We start from the raw sequence: 17,178 nt of genomic DNA on the forward strand, positions 1-17,178 counted from the left end.
GTCCAGTCTTGCTTTTTCCAGCATGTTCCCCCTTTATTCGTGGCCCTCACAGTGCTCTTTAGATCCTCTTGCCCTTTTCATCCGTCCATGCATTCATTCACAATTCACTCATTTCCTGAGTAGTTCTTTAGTGATGAGATTTTATATAGGAGAGCGACTTCAGCTTCAAAACCTTTAGTGGAGTGAAAATATATACGCAGCCATATTATAAAGTAGAAAGTGCTGGATGTCATAAGAGAGAAGCCTACACATTGTAAGTGCACAGAAGTTGTTTACTTCTAATGGGGATGGAGGGAGTCACCGCGGAGAATTCTGTGAAAAGACTGGCTTCAGCTGATCCACAGGAGTGGGACTTTGACTTCTGGAAATGAGAAGGAAGTACATGCCAGGGTAAGTGAAGGAAACATTGTAAAGCCAGAGTTTTTAATTTGCTCACTGTGAGAAATGCAAGTTATAGAATTAAATGACAGATGAGTATTTATTGAGCATTTAAAACAAACCAGGCATTATGCGTGCTTCAGGGAGATTAATCTCACAGTGGATGAGAACAGGGTCAGCAGGTTGGAGACTGGGATTAGGAAAATTAGATTTGGTAGTTTTGGTGATAGGTTAGGTAAGTGATCAGTTTACCAAGGTTTTGTATAGTCTGAGCAGTATTCAGATGTCTTTTTTTTTCTTTTGGCTGCACCTTGCAGCTTGCAAAATCTCAATTCCCTGACCAGAAATTGAACCTGGGTCAAGGCAATGGAAACTTGGAATCCTAACCAGTAGGACACCAGGGAACTGCCTGGTGTTTCTTCTTCTTCGTTTTTTTTTTAAATTAAGTAATTAATTTATTATTGGGGCTACTCTGGATCTTGGTTACTGTGCTTGGGTTTTCTCTGGCTGCAGCCAGCAGGGGCTACTCTCTAGCTGCAGCCTGCAGGCTTCTCTGGTTGTGGAATGTGGGCTCTAAAGCTTGGACTCAGTAGTTGTGGCTCTCGGGCTTAGCTGCCCTACCACCTGTGGAATCTTCCCAGGCCAGGGATTGAACCTGTGTCCCCTGCATTGGCAAGTGAATTCTGAACCGCTGGACTGCCAGAGAAGACCTATTCAGAAGTCTTGTGATCACATATATTAAATAGTTTTTTTGCTGTCCCGCCAAATAATGATAATTACAGACAGTATTGTATTTATTGAGCACATACTGTGTGCCTGGCACAATCTAAACACCATCAATGCCTTAACTCATTAATCTTCACTACAGCTCTGCGGGACAGGTTCTATTATTATCATCATTTTACAGATGAGACTGAGGTTCCTTGAAGTCACTTATGTAACTTGCCCTCAGGTGCTAATGTACCATATATAGTAGAGTCTGGATTTGAACTCAAGTAGGCAGACTAAAGCCCATGGGGTTGCAAAGAGTTGGACATGACGGAGCACAGCACAGTCTGGTTTCAGATTGGGCCTGTAATCACCATGCTGCTAAGATAATCATGGCATGTAGGTTATCGAGCAAGAAATGTGGATATTTTCCTGCCTTTATTGTGTTCAGTGACTCTTGGGTATGTAGAAAATTCTTTGTAGACATTCTGAACCTTTGCATGTTTATTGTCTCAATACCATATTCCTAAGTCTTAGAGATCGGAGTTATAGATGTCTCCTAATTAGCTTCTATGAAGCCCATGTCCTTTGCCTTCTGGACTCAATGGGAGAACACAGGTGACAGGCATTCAAGGCCAGGATTTGATGCCTGGACCTCCCATTTCCAGAAACCCAAGGTTTCTAATCCTATTAGTCATATCGTAGTCTCTCCACCAAAATTTTAATCTTAAATTGTATTTGATTTTTTTTAAGTCTCTTTCTGTAAACATTATTTTTTCTAGATTTCACTCTTTTAAATGGGTCTTATATTTCCAGTCTGTATCTGCTAAAGTGCTGATGCTGGTGGATGTCAGTTATTTTTGAGACCAGGTATACTCCATGACAGTTCAAATAAAACATACAGCCTCCTTTCTCACAGGCTTGCTTTCATCTCAGTCACAGATACTGACGTGATTTGGGGCTGTTGCCCTGTTTCAAGATTTCTGTGGGTAACGGTTGTGGGTGACCAACCCTAAATCCTTGTGAGTGAAGTAATCTGATAGAAAGGCAGGTCTCAAGTCTTAATGAAGTTCAGAGTGTTGCTTCTACAAGGTTTTTTGCTGGTTTGGGGGCCCTTTCCATTGGCTGTTAGCAAAGGATATCCTGGAGGGTGCTGAATATGTCTTTAAATGGCCTATTCTTTGTATCATAAATGATCTCTAAAACGAAAACTAGCCACTCCCCTTGCCAGCTTCTAACCACTTCCTGTGACAACACACAGATCCATCTTAGTTTTTCTGAGTGAAAACGTTATTTTCACAAGGCAATTTCTCTGCCCTTTTTCCTTCCTTCAAACATGCATATGTACATATACACAAAAGCTAGAAACAAACTTTTGACTTGTGATATGTAGAAAAATGGTGTATCCAAGGTATAGCGTGTTATCTTAGAAAAATCTACAAAGAATAAATTAAGTTGGATACTTTCCATTATCTTCTCTGATAACAGTAGATTCAGAATGTATCTTGCTGTTTGAGTCCTTGAATTTTTTTCCCTTCAAATTTCCTAGGTGTTTTTGAATGGCACAAGCATGATACATGATTTTCCAATTAAGACAGCCTTGCAAAGGCTTCAGGTAGCAATGTAAGGAAGAGAAATGGCTTTCATATTAGAAAATGAAAATTTGGTGAAGATACTTAAAAGATTGCAAAGAAGTGTTATACAGTGGTGACACAGACAGCACTAGCTCTGTAACATTTTGTGTTGAAATTGAGCTTCTCTCTTTAGTGCTGGGTAGAGCTCTTTATAGGCTCTGTCTTACAAAGAGGAAGTATTCTAAATACATAAATATCTAGAATTGTTTAGCTTCAAATTAGCATACTGATTTTTCCAGAACTTTTCAGCAAGAGGAGATAGTGTGCTCAAAATAAATTGATTTGAAATCAGACAGATAAAAGTTCAGATGCCAGTTCATCCTCTTACTTTGTGACCATGGGCAAAATGACTTGAGCAAGTTACTGCCTAAGTGATCTCATGTAGTTTCTTGACTGTAAAACAGTATCCTGGGTCTCTCCCAGAATTCCGGGTTCATACATTCAATTGCATATTCAAAATTCCGCTAAAATGTCTACTAGGCATTTCAAAGTTAATACATCCAAAATGGAATTCCTACCCCAACCCCTCAGTAAAAAACAAACAAACAAAAAACACCCCCCTCCCAAGCAACTACAATCACCACTGAACCGCAGACCGTCTGCTTCTCTGGCTGCCTTCCCCATCTTAGGAAATAGCAGTTCTGTCTTTTTAATTTCTCAGGCCCAAACCTGGAAGTCATTCCCAACTGTTCTTTACTTGCTCACCTCACATCCAGTCTATCAGCCGATCCTGATGACTCTTTTTTTTTTTTTTTCGTTATAAAAATATTTATTTATTTACTTGGCTCAGTTGGGTCTCGGTTGGGGCATGCAGGATCTTTTTTTCCCAAGTGACAACATGCAGGAATTTTCGTTGCAGCATGGAGGATCCTCATCCGCAGCGTGTGAAGCCCTCGTTGCGGTGGGTGGGGTCTAGTTCCTCGACCAGGGATCAAACTGGGACTCATGCATCCTGCATTGGGAGCGCGAGTCAGCCACTGGAACACCAGGGAAGTCCTGAGTCTCTTTTTAATTTGTCCAGAATATGATCGTATCTTACCGTCTCCATCGCTGCACCCTAATCTCAGGCATCGTTTCCCAGGCGCTGGTTTTCACTTGGATCATTGTGATCACGTTGTAACTAGTTTCCCTGCTTCTGCTTTTGCCACTCAATAGCCTGTTCTCAATGCAGCAGCAGGAGTGGTCCTTTTAAGCCCCAAGTTAAATCCTGTCACTCTCTCACAGGAAACCCTCCAAAGGTTTTCCATTTCACTTAGGACAAAACCTGGAGTCTTTACATATGGCCTACACAGACACAGGTGATCCAAGCCCCCTCTCTGGCCTCGTCTCCTGACATTCCTGTTCGCTTTCACCTTCCGTCATTCAAGTTTCTTTGACGTCCCCAGAACACATCAAGCCCACTTCTGCCTCAGGGACTTTGCACTTGCTCTTTTCATTGCTGGGCTCGTCCTTGCTCTAGATAGCCATATGACTTGTTGGCTTGTAATCTGTAGGTCTGCTCAAGTGTCATCTTCTTAGAGAAGCCTTCCCTGACCATTCTGTACAGAAAACTGTATACATCTCCCCTCTGGTTCTCCCTTCTCCTCTTCATCTCCTTAGTATATATTTACTTTATTTTCTGTCTCCCTCTGTCTTCCTATTAGCATATGAGTCCCATGAGGGCAAGGTCTTTGCTTTATTCACTACTGTGTTACCAGTATCTAGAACAGGGCATGGCACATAATAAATATTTGATGAATGAAATGTAGGTTAGCATAAAATTGTAGATGATCTTGACACCAGATTAAGGCATTCATATTGTATTAGTTCCCCTATTAAAGGCCCTTTATTAACCTTTCTGGTTAGTAGATTGTTCAAATATAAAACCCTTCCCTTTTATTAAAAAAAGAAGGGATAACTTTACAGATATTAAAGCAGTTTGCATTTTTAAAACTTTTTGGTGGTAACACAGAGTGTTTATATACTGTAGTTTAAAAGGCACTGTAGAAATAAAGAGCCAGTTTGATAGAAAAAAGAGGCTGTAACCCTTCTCTGAGTGAAGGATCCTGGATGTTAGGTGTGCTCTTGGCTGTTGGGTCGTCTGTGTTTTTGTGTGTCCACACTTCATTTTATAAAGTATCTCTCCATAGGAAAGTAGATAAAGAGGGGGCACTGCAAGAACTTTGCATGTGCAGCTTGGATTGTGCAGACTTCTTTCTAGCCTTCGAATGTGTTTCTTAGGTTTATTGAAATATAATTTAGGGACTTCCCTGGTGAGCCAGTGGTGAAGAATCCACCTTCCAATGCTGGGGACACGGGTTCGATCTCTGATCAGGGAACTAAGATCCCACATGCCACGGGGCAACGAAGCCTGCGTGCCACAACTGTTGAGCCCTACGCTTTCTAGAGCCCATGCTCCATGACAACAGAAGCCCATGAACTGCACCTAGAGAAAGCCCAAGCACCTCAGTGAAGACCCAGCACAGCCAACATAAAAAATTAATTAAAAATATAATTTATATATGATAAAATCCATCCATTTAGGTCTGCAATGTTGTGGGTTTTGACAAATGTATATAGTAGTGGAACCATCATCACCATCAGCATATAGAACATTTCCATCACCTTGTAAAAATTTCTCCCGTTCCTCCTTTGTATTCTGTTCCCTTCCCTCACCCCATGCCCCTGGCAACCACTCATCTGGTTTCTGTTAGAGTTTTGCTTTCACAGTTGGCTTCTTTCATGTAGCCTGATGCTCCGGAGGCTCATCTGTGCTGTTGTGTGTATCAGAGGGATGTCCCTTTTGTATTGCTGTGTTGTAGTCCCTTGTATGGATGCACCACAAATTATTCGTTCACCAGTTGATGGACATTCAGGTTGTTTTCAGGTTTTAGTTATTTTGAATGAAGGTGAAGGTTTTTGTGTGGACACATGCTTTCATCTTCCTTGAGTCAATACCTAGGACTTATATTGTCTGGTCATTCTAGTATGTGTATGACTGTTTTCTAGAGTAATTTCCAGAGTGGCCAATTTCATCCCCACCAGCGATATATGAGAGTTCTGGTTGCTTTACGTCTTGCCAGGACTTGGTTTTAGTGATTCTAGAGGTGTGTAAATATTAAAATGTTTTCAGTTGCTGCTACAGTGTCCGTTTGGGGTTTTCATTTGCAAGCAGGTCTTAGTGTCCTGAAAGGCACTGTTCTGCGCTGTCATTGAGTGTCCTGCTGTCCCCTTGGGCAGCTAATGGAAATCAGGTAGGTTTTTCAATTTTGGAAAACACACTTGTGGAGCAGTTTTGTTCTCCTCGCTGATCGTCAGCATGCCTGTTTCATGGAGCTTGTCCTGCACGTCATCCTCTCCGTAGTGATGTTCGGATCCCTTGCCTCTCCCTCCCGGATTGTGGGTGTGGAAGGATTGCCCACCCACTGTCCAGGGAACTTGTGGACACTTAAACATCCTTCTGTACTTTGCCTCCTCCCTGCTAGTGGTTCCCTGGTGCTGCTGTGACTTTTTTCTTCTGGCTCCATCCCAGCCAGGCTGGGAATGGAAAGTTGAGAGTGTGACGTCCTCTGACAGCCTCCCATCTTGTAGAAGGGTCTGAGGCTTGTTTGTTTAAGCTGAACAGAGGATGCCAAAGATAGAGTTTGAGTCAGCTCAGCACCAGCTTAGCCGCCCCTTTTTGCTCTCCTTGTTCCTCCTTCCCTCTCCCCTCCCCCCTCTGGCCAGTTGTTTCCTGGGCTTTGTCTGAGACACACTGTAGAGTTTTAGTCCTGTCTGCTACTGCGTGCTGAAAAACAGGCGAGATGGGGGAGAAGCCGCCAGGAAGTTTCTGACAACCCTGAGCAGCGGGGCCTGGGCCTCTGCCTCTGCTGATAGTACAGGACGGCAGTAACCTCAGGAGAAAGGCATTTAGAGGCTGCGCCGCGCTGTGGGCTTGTGGCTAACTCAGGGGAGGAGAAAGGACGGGCCTGGAAATGCCTCTCTTAGATGCATCTTATTTGCCACCAACCATCTTTATTTTGACTCACATTCTTGGAGTCGCCGGTGTTCTATACTGGAAAAGATGCGCCAGAGGCAGAGCAGGTAACGGGCACCCAGTGCTTCTTGGAATCTGCTGTGGGGCTTTTGAGGGTGGGGTGGATGACAGAGGTCTTCCCACTTGCTTTCCTTAAAGGGCCAGCACAGCCTGTGGGCCATCAGACCTGAGTGTGTGGGGGACCTGCTGAGGAAACCAGGCTGCCCCGGGACCAGTTTAGGACTGGGCCCTTTCTTGCTCTGTGAGACTTGTCTGGCGAGGCGGTGCTGGGGGGATGAGATGATGTCTGGGCTCAAGGCTGAGGGAAGTGGCAACTCTGCTGACTTGTGTCCTTCCCCAGAGAATCAAGGCCTTCCATTCCTTACTTTCTCAGTCTCAGAGTAGTTTTTGGATCTGTTTTTGTTTTTGTTTTTGTTTTTTTAAGCAAAAACATAGAGTAACTCTGTCACCCTCCCCTAGGTATAAATGTGGGAGAACTTGTGGGATTAGAGAAGTTTCTGGATTTGCTAATTATTCGGGTGAGAAAAGGCAGAGGAGAAGAGGTCAGTGAGAGGAAAGGGTGGCAGGCTGTCTGCTGAGGTGCATCTGGGAACACAGGGACGCCTCTGTTCTCTTTGGTAGGATTGAAACTGTCCTTTTCCCCTCAGGCAGCTATACACTTTACACAATGTGTACCCAAGCCATCGTGTATCCTGTTCAATGCAAGGCAGTTAGCTGTTCTTTTCCCCGGGTGGATATTCAGATCCTGATACTAAAATTTTATTCATTTTGTTCTTGAGTGGTAGCAGACCCCTCTTTCTTCCCGAATTACTATTTGCTGCATTATATTCCTTTGGCTTCTAAATGCCCAGTGCTGAGATCAGCCCTGTGCTGAGATCAGCCCTGTGCTGAGCAAATTCTAAGTCTCCACAGTTGAGGACTGATACAGTCCGGCTTTTGCTGGAGTACACTCTCGGATCTCAGTGCCTTTAGCACTTACTGTCTTTGTGACCCGCCTACTGCCTGAAGGCAGTAAGCCAACCTATTGAGACACCTGTTACTTTATATCTTACAATTAAGATGCAGATTTGATGACTTATTACTTAGGAAACTATTAGAATTTCATGAATGCTTGGCAGAATTAGATTCAGTCATTCCCAGTGTCTTTTTCCAGTAAGTCCTAGAAAAGCTTATGACTAAATATTCAGATCCCAGTGTGCATCTGTATCAGCAAAAGCAAACAGACATTTAGAAATGTGTTCACTTGTGTAGTAGTGTGTTTTAGAAGGTAGCCCAAAGTGGCTTTCCTGATATGTAAGCCTGTGTTTGTACTTATAAAGAAAGGAGTAGGCAGGCATGAGTTATTTGGCCCTATATGCTATATCATATGCAATGAGAAAGTAAATATTATTTAAGCGAAGGCTGATGCTTTCATTTTCATTTTTCTGTGCATGATGGTAATGGCATTTCTCAACCACTAGTTGATTAACATTTTAAGAAGTTAATGCTCAGTATAGGATTTGCTCTTGAACTTAGAAGTCATAGCCCTATCTTTGAAGTGCTCCTTTATGTTTTAGTAAAACGAAGAAAAATACACTGTAAAAGCTTTTTATTTTTATGAAACAACTTTGAGTCTAGTGCCTGTTAGTTATATTGGGAATATGCTATGTTCAGTTTATCCGTAAAATTAGAGTGGTGGTTTTTTTCAGTTGGAGAATATGAATTCTAAAACTTTCACAGAATTACTTTGGAGGTTCTGAACCCATTTTAATTTAAATTTTAAAATGTATTTTATCTATTAAAATGTTTTTTAAAATTACATGTGTACTCTAATGTACTATCTGCCAGTTGGACATCACCAGAATAAAGTTTCTCCCCCATTTCTGTGTATATATTTATAGTGCTTATGAATGTATTCTTGATTAAAAAGGTGAAGATTACGTCTTCTAGTCTGGTCTTTTTTTTTTTTTTCCCTTCCTCTGCTAATAGCAAGTGTGTACAGTATTGCAGAACACACTGCAGAACACGAGTCCTGTGCTTAATAAACATTAGGCAAGTCTCGGATGTTCAGTTGTAATAGTGAGTGGGTGACATGTCGGTCATTAAGTGATCACATTGTAATCCTGGCTTAGTGTACTACCAGTTTCTATGCGCCTTGCCTCACTTTTCTAATCATATCTACATATTATAAGAATGTACATAGTGTTTAGATATTGAAGCCATTTAACTTTGAAACAATATTCCTGTTATTCCTTCATGCTCTTGTATCAATTTATTTGAATAATATGTTGAGATTAGGGGCAAACTGAAACTGTTACTACTTGTTTCTATTTGTATAAAGCAGTTAAAAAAAAAAAAAAAAAGGTTCCCTGCAGTAAAATACAGCACAGAAAAAAGCAAGATGCTGAGACTGATATAACTGTAATTAAGTAATCTCTAATTTCAACCAAAATTACTTGATTGGTTAAGTCATTTGGCTTTAAATAAGCAATATAAATTTGAATCTGTAAAATTGATTCATGCTATTAAACACTGAAATTACATGTTATATATGTTGAGTTCCATATAAGATTTGTTTGAAAAGTTTCTGCTGTTTCAGTTGAAATCACTAGGTTCCTTAGTGCTAGAGTTCTAAGATAGAGTACTCGAGTAAATCTTCATTGTGCTTGTGTGCATTTCTCATTTCTTCCATTCTTAAAGTTGATCACATATTCTGTATTGCTCTTAGAGTTGAAAGGGACCTTGCCTATTAACCAATCCAACTTCTTACTTAGTCCTGCCCTTGTCAGAAGTTACTCCTTTTGCTTGAAGGTCTCTGATTGTAGAACATACAACCTGTGGACTATTCATGCTGTTGGTAGTAGAGTCCTTTTTTAAGCTGAAAGTTGCCTCTTTGTAACTTATGCCCATCAGCCAAGTTCTGTCTGGCAAAGATCAAGTATACAGACAGTCCCCAACTGTCTGATGGCTCGATAGACTTTTCAATTTCAACAGTGGTATGAAAGCAACATGCACTCAGTGGAAATCGGTGTCTGAATTTCGATCTTTTCCTAGGCTACTGGTGGACAGTGCATACTCCCTCCTGATGCTGGGCACTGGCAGCAGCCACAGGGCTCACTCAGCCCCATGATCATGGGTGTAGACAACCGATACAATGATTCTGTACCCACGCAGCCATTGTTTTTCATGTTCAGTATGGTATTCAGTAAATTCCACGAGATATCCAGCACTTCATTATAAAATGGGCTTTGTGCTAGATGATTTTGCCCAGCTGTAGGCTGATGTAAGTGTTCTGTGCACATTTAAGGTAGGCTCAGCCAAATGATGTTGTTTGGATATATCAAACGGTTAGCTATATCGAATGCACTTTTGACTTACGATCCCCCCCGCCCCCCACCCCCATCCCCGCAGTTTTTATTTATTTGTTTTTGGCTGTGCCGGGTCTTCGTTGCTGTGTGGGCTTTCTTTAGCTGCAGCAAGTGGGGGCTGCTCTCTAGTTCTGGTGCATGGGCTTCTCATTGCGGTAGCTTCTCTTACTGCGGAGCGCAGGCTGTAGGTGCGAAGGCTACAGTAATTGCAACACATGAGCTTGGTAGCTGTGGCTCATGAGCTCTAGAGCAAGTAGCCCTGGTGCACAGGCTTAGCTGTTCTGTGGCACGTGGGGTCTTCCTGGATCAGCGACCGAACCCACGTCTCCTGCATTGGCAGATGGATTCTTTACCACTGAACCACCAGGGAAGCCTTGGCTTAGGATCTTTTTACCCTATGCTGGGTTTATCAGGATGTAACTGCATCATAAAAATACCTGTATTTCCTCTTCTAGTTGTCAGGCTTGCTTATACTTAAGCTGTCTTCACCAGCCTAAAGAATTCTCTTTCCATTACCACATGCAATTAAATCTCCTAACTCCTTGTCATTTTAGCATTCCCTTTGGACAGTTAAAGTGTTTTTGCTTTGAAAATGTGGTGGTCATGTGTGTGTATAAAGAGGTGAAGGAAGGACAGCAGAAACATGGGGAAGGCGTTTTTGATTACTTTTCCTTAAGCTTTCCTTCACTATTTCTTCTAGGTGTTAGGAGTGCATCGGTGAGACACTGTTATATATGTACATGACTTTTATAGTCAGGTTCCCAAGTCAACATGTCTTCAGCAGATGCAAACGAGAACAGGAAGACACAGTTTCTGCTGAAGCCGTATAATACCTGTAAGACAGAATTTGGCCCTCACTTAGTACTTGGAATGTTACATAGTTTTCAGCACACCATGTCTACACTTGCGTTCACATATATTATCTTCTTGTTTCCCAAACTTCCTACTGTTTTAGCTTACATCTTCATTTTTCCTCTCTGGGACTGCTGAAACAATCTATTTTACCTATTCTCTATATCCTCTAACCCCTCTGTCTTCTAACTGTAGCTAGAATGATCTTTCCAAACTACAGAGCTTTCTATGTCACTCTCCTGCTTAAAATCTATTAAAGCTTTCCTTCTGCTTTTAAAAGAAAGTTCAAACTTTTTAGCAGGAGATAAAAGGGTTTTCATGATCTGCCCATTGCCTGTTTCACTAGTTTTACTTCCTGTCTTGGCCTTATAAGCACTCAGTCCTGAAATACCATTTAAAACTTGTAGACATCTACCTGAAATGCCTGTATCTTCTTTTTAACTGGACAACTTAATACTTGTCCTTCAAGGTAAGTGGTTATCACTTGTGGAGAGCCCTCCTTGACTGGAATAAAAGTTCCTCTTCTGTGCTCCAGTAGCATTCTGTTAATACTTCTTATTCAAACCTGTGTTGTCATCTTTTCTAGCTTGGTTCTCTGCCCACTAGTTAGATTCTGTTAGACTGTAAGATCTTTAAGAAGAGGAACTCTTACTCATCTCAGTTTCTTAAATGTCTGTGACAGAATAGATGTCAGTGAATGTTACATGAACAAATAAATGAAAGAATTAAGATATCATTAGATTAAGCTGTAGTGGGAACCATGCCCGGTTCATTTGTATATATACAGGGCTTTGCTGAGCTTGATGTGAGGCCTGAGGTGGGTGCTTAGTATAGGATAACTGAACAGTATAGAGTTACCCTGTGCCTTAGCTTATTAATATACATATGGTGGTAGTCTAAACAGGAAAAGGGATTTATTTATATACTTGAGAAGAGCTTTTAAACTTTTTGTTTGTGAAAGGACAGATTTCCCCCTTCAGTCTTGTTTTCTTTCTCTATAAAATGAAAGAGTTGACAATCCAATCTCTTAAGGTTTTTTCCATTTCCAGCATCCTACTAGAAGGAGCAGCTATAATTCCTGAATATGGACCATATGAAGTACAATCTAAAATTATACCATGAATTTTTTTTTTTTAAGCTGCTCCATTACACTATTGAGTCTCAAAGTGAAAGTGGAGAGTGAAAAAGTTGGCTTAAAGCTCAACATTCAAAAAACTAAGATCATGGCATCTGGTCCCATCACTTCATGGGAAATAGATGGGAAACAGTGGAAACAGTGTCAGACTTTGTTTTTTTGGGCTCCAAGATCACTGCAGATGGTGACTGCAGCCATGAAATTAAAAGATGCTTACTCCTTGGAAGAAAAGTTATAACCAACCTAGATAGCATATTGAAAAGCAGAAACATTACTTTGCCAACAAAGGTCCGTCTAGTCAAGGCTATGGTTTTTTGAGGGGTCATGTATGGATGTGAGAGTTGGACTGTGAAGAAAGCTGAGTGCCAAAGAATTGATGCTTTTGAACTGTGGTGTTGGAGAAGACTCTTGAGAGTCCCTTGGACTGCAAGGAGATCCAACCAGTCCATTCTGAAGGAGATCAGCCCTGGGTGTTCTTTGGAAGGGATGATGCTAATGCTGAAACTCCAGTACTTTGGCCACCTCATGCAAAGAGTTGACTCACTGGAAAAGACTCTGACACTGGGAGGGGTTGGAGGCAGGAGGAGAAGGGGACGACAGAGGATGAGATGGCTGGATGGCATCACTGACTCAATGGATGTGAGTCTAGGTGAACTCCAGGAGTTGGTGATGGACAGGGAGGCCTGGTGTGCTGTGATTCATGGGGTCGCAAAGAGTCGGACACGACTGAGCGACTGAACTGAAACCTAAGTTATAAAATGACCAAACCCTGTGCATGAACTGTTGTCACTCCTCCAAAGATTGCTGTTCCTTTGGTTTTCTAGAACTTCAGCATAAGACTTAGACAGTCTCATGAAATTTTGTCCTGTGAGATTTAGTGCAGGTTTTTGAGATTGGTTTAAAATTTTTTTAGTACCTTTTAAGTACTTTTTTATAATTATTTTATTTTTTTGGCTGTGCTGGGTCTTTGTTGCTGCACATGGGCTTTCTCTAGTTGCGGTGAGCAGGTGCTACTCTTCATTGGGTTATACGGGCTTCTCATTGTGGTGGCTTTTTGGTTGCAGAGCACAGGCTGTAGGGCACATGTACTTCAGTAGCTGCAGCAAGTGAGCTCAGTAGTTGCAGCCTGGGGGCTCTCGAGCGTGGGCTCAGTAACCCTTAGCTTGTGGTGAGCAGGCTTAGTTGCTCTGTGGCGTGTGGTATTTTCCCAAATGAGATGTTGAACCCATGTCCCCTGCATTGGCAGGTGAATTCTTATCCACTGTACCACCAGGGAAGTCCAAGATTGCGTTGAATTTTGATTCTTCCTTTATGACTAGGCTGTGCTGCGTCCACTTGTATTATCTAACATTTTATTAGGGGCCTCCCTGATGGCTCAGATGGTAAAAAATCTGCCTGCAATGCTGTAGACTCCGGTTCGATCCCTAGGTTGGGAAGATCTCCTGGAGAAGGAAATGGCAACCCACACCAGTAGTCTTGCCTGGAAAATTCCATGGACAGAGGAGCCTGGCAAGCTACGGTCCATGGGGTCACAAAGGGTCAGACATATAATAGATATGCAGATATTTAAACAAATGGTCAAATACCTAATATATCTTTGCTGAGATAACTAAAGCATTAGGTGTTTTAATCAAGATGTAGTCTTTCTCTTTTTCTTTCCTTAGTTATTTTTTTCTAGGTTGTGCAGTGTGTGGGAAGACCAGTGAACTTAGAGTCAGAACATCTGGGTTCTAAATCCTAGCTTTTGTGCTTCCTACTATTATGTGATATTAGACAGTCACTTAATTCCTCTGGACTTGAAACCTCTAATTGGCATGAGAAGAAAAAAGACTGAAGTCTCCAGTGTTCTGCAATTCTGACAGTGTGATAATCTGGGCCACACTTGGATATAGCATGGAAGTGTCACTGAGAACTTATTGAGAGTCTGGAGTTAAACTGCCTGTATTTTCCTCCTGTCTCTGCCCTGCTGGCAGAGTGACAGTAATCTATATGGGCCTCTATTTCCTCATTCGTGAAATGGGGCTTATAATACTTCATGATTGCTCTGAGTTAGTTCTTAGAATATAGTCTACACACGGTAAGGACTGTATCATTGTTTGCTGCCATTAGTATACTTAAAATACCAAAAGATGTCAGTGAAGACGTTGCAGGTTCATGTAGGCTCCTGGGACAAAATATAAATGTTTGTTTTTACAGTTGGGAATTTAAAAATATGGTAGAAGCCAATGTGGAAATGTATAAAAAGTTGGTGACCTATTACGAATCATTGTCACACACATTAAAAGGAAAGACTCTGCTTTATTATCCTCAATACTGGGGTGATTTTGATGTTTTGGGAAATAAATGAATAGCTTCAGTTTTCTGTGCTAGTAAGAAAGCCAGTAGCTGTAAATTCTCAAATAACTTCTAGCCACGGAAATATTGGCTTGAATCTCCTTCTTCCATTCAACATTTTAACGAATCTTCAGGGAGCAGCCAGATTCACCTTTTCCTGCCTCTCACATCTGGTGAGCTATGAAATGGCTAAACATTGGGCTAAAAACGAAAAGGAATGACCTGGGTAATCATTATACCAGCTGATTTTCTCCGGGAATTAAGAGCTGACTGTCTCCATCAGGGTCCTGTCTTTTCTGTCAGCAGTGGATTCCGTTTTGAGGCTCAGAACCTTCTGGGATCCTGAAGGGAAGGCTTGTCTCCTGTTGGCTGGACTGACTTTGCCCCCACAGCTTTCTCTTACTTTCCACAGTCTCTAGTACGTTCTTCTGCCTAGATACCAGGGGAGTGAGAAAAAGGCAGGCTTTGGTTCACCTTCCCAAGAGAACTGTTGGGATTAAATGAAATGCTATTTGTTTTTAGCGCATTGCATGTGAACTAACAGTTACAGTAGATGCTCAATTAATTTCAGCTTGGATTATTGAGTGCCTTCTAAATGTGTTAGGGACTGGGGTATGAAAACTAAGACAGCCCGTGTACTGAAGGAATTTAAATCTGATAAAGGAAAAGGTTACTAAATATGAATCAGGAAATCTTTGTTCCCTTTTCTTCTCTCTTCCCTATTTCTTACGCTTTTCTTTCCCTAGTACAAGGTATTTTCTAGGAGAACCCTTCCTTCACGACTAAGAAGACTCTAATAAGAGGAACAAACTGAGTAGAGTTGTCACAGGTTATTGGGGTGACTGGGAGCTTAGTCAAGGTGGGATAAAGTCAGCTGTGAGTCCTGTTATTAGTAAGTAGTAACAGGATTATTGCTAGTTTGCAGGTGGGAGGGATGCCCTGTAGAGGGTAAGGAAGCTGTCAGGGAACTGAGGCAGGTCACAGGGCTTGTTTATCCTGAGTGACCTGCTTGGTAAACTTGTTTACTTTTTATTTCCCACTTGCAGTTTCTCGGGCTAACCTCTGGAAACTTGCTTTTCTGGGTGCTAGCCCTCCCTCCCTGTCTTCAGGAACAGGATTGGAAGTAGCATTAGCCTGAAGAAGTTGTTCTATTTAGGGAGCTAGAGCGGAGGGCCAGCGATTAGGCCCTTATCTGCAGTGGGGCCTTCTGAGTGGTGTGGGGACAGATCGGAGCGTCTGTCCTGACAGTGACAGAGGCTCGGTTTTTTCTGTGTCCTGGTTGGGTCAGAATTGTGAAGAAGCAGTGATGGGCCGGGCCATCTGAATGAAAAAGCCCTTCATTGTATTCCTTCGACATTCCAGTGTCTGGCACAATTAGCCAAGATTCGGAAAACAAGTTGGACAAACAAGCAAGCAGCCTTCCTCTGAAGGATAAAGGATTCCTGGCACGGCTGAGTCAAGTGCGTTGACTGCAGAGACAAATGGGAGGGTCTGGGAAGAGGTAGGGGACTTTGGGGTGACATTCCTGGATGGAGGAGGGGAAAGAACGGAGCGGCAAGCCAACAGTACTTTCGACACTGATAAGATCTGCTATTCTAGATCTACCTAGAGGCTGGCTGAGGCCGGGCTCACTCTGTAAAGTCGGTGGAATCACTGGGGAGAGACGCTGACTCTGGGCAGCTGGAAGTTGGGACATGAAGCTCCCTTCAGAATCTAGGAATCTGTTGGCAACAAACAGCGTATAGTCTTGCTTTGTGGTGGTCTCTCCCACTGCGGGGGCTTTTCAGTCAGTTAACACTATACAGACATTTGGCCTGAGAAGAGTCAAGCCCTAGGAACAGGCTGGGCACTGGGTACCCTGTGTTTGACTTGGCAGTAAGCCACTTTACCTCCCTGCCCTCCTGCAACTGTCTCAGATTCATGGGGTCATAAGCTTCTGCTCTGAAAGAGGGGAGTAACTCAGAGACTGGCTTTTGCCTAACCAGGCTTACTTCACTTACTAATGCAGTTGGACTTCTTTCCACCCGAAGTGCCCACCTCGCCTGCTGCCGTTGGTCTGCAAACACTGAGCTGGTGCCGCTTTTGAATAGGATGCCTTTTGCATGAAGACCTGGACCCAGTTTGGAAGTGCCCCAGGGAGGAGCTTCCTCTCTGACCTCAAGGGGAGGGAGGAGGTCAGTAGGAAGTGGTGGGTGGAGCCACTTCTCCGAACTTCTGCTGTCTCTGTTCATTGCACGGCCCTTTGGCTGGCTGTCTCTGTTCACTTCGCAGCCTTTTTCAAGGAGCTGCAGGGGGTGCACAGGCCCCTAGCTGGAGGTTCTTTGGGACACCTTCCTTCTAGGCAGGGTCAGCAGACGCTGGCGACATGTGGCCCAGTTACCAAGATGAGCACGAGTTCAACACCCACCTGGTTTGCCGCATGTGCTGTATGGGTTAGTATGTGAAGTTTCTTTTTTCCTTGCCTGGGCCTGAGGGTCCCAAATAGTCTTTACTCTCACTGACTCACAGGAACGCAGGAACTCAGAAGCCTTAGAGGCATTTACAGCCTTTGGGCTTGTTAAAACGTGCAGTGGGAGAGACCATTGGTTCCCGACTTCCTGGGGAACTTCTTAAAGTTGTAGTGACTGGCAGTTAAGAGCCTAAACTTTGGGTGTGGGACTTTTTTATAGAGACTGAATTCATGCTCACGCTTCTGTCTGAGTCAGGAAACCACTTTTAAGTTATGTTCTGAAAGTCCAGGGCATATTTTTAGGAGAAGTTGGTTGGTTACAGAGT

General features: G+C 42.7%; 1 protein-coding gene and 1 long non-coding RNA gene across 7 annotated transcripts in view; one reads left to right on the forward strand and one right to left on the reverse strand.

The window, feature by feature from the left end:
• The window catches only part of MACF1 (microtubule actin crosslinking factor 1), a 326,239-nt gene that overhangs the window by 82,536 nt on the left and 226,525 nt on the right, over window positions 1-17,178 (forward strand). For 4 of the 6 annotated variants that reach the window (XM_060395401.1, XM_042245977.1, XM_060395472.1 and 1 more), the window contains exon 1: window positions 6,424-6,782. The exons of 1 other annotated variant lie outside the window; for it this stretch is intronic. In XM_060395401.1, coding sequence (XP_060251384.1) covers window positions 6,674-6,782 — 109 coding nt within the window. In that variant the 5' untranslated portion in view covers window positions 6,424-6,673. Of the gene's footprint in view, window positions 1-6,423; window positions 16,836-17,178 lie in introns of those variants that run through there. One more of the 6 variants, XM_060395429.1, reaches the window with a different exon arrangement.
• On the reverse strand, window positions 259-6,826 carry LOC121819031 (uncharacterized). Its single transcript, XR_006059160.2, has 2 exons — window positions 6,728-6,826; window positions 259-361 (listed from the first exon to the last, which is right to left on the reverse strand). It is a non-coding gene; the product is annotated as an uncharacterized LOC121819031 (long non-coding RNA).

This window comes from Ovis aries, chromosome 1 (assembly GCF_016772045.2).
Source record: "Ovis aries strain OAR_USU_Benz2616 breed Rambouillet chromosome 1, ARS-UI_Ramb_v3.0, whole genome shotgun sequence".
NCBI lineage: Eukaryota > Metazoa > Chordata > Mammalia > Artiodactyla > Bovidae > Ovis > Ovis aries.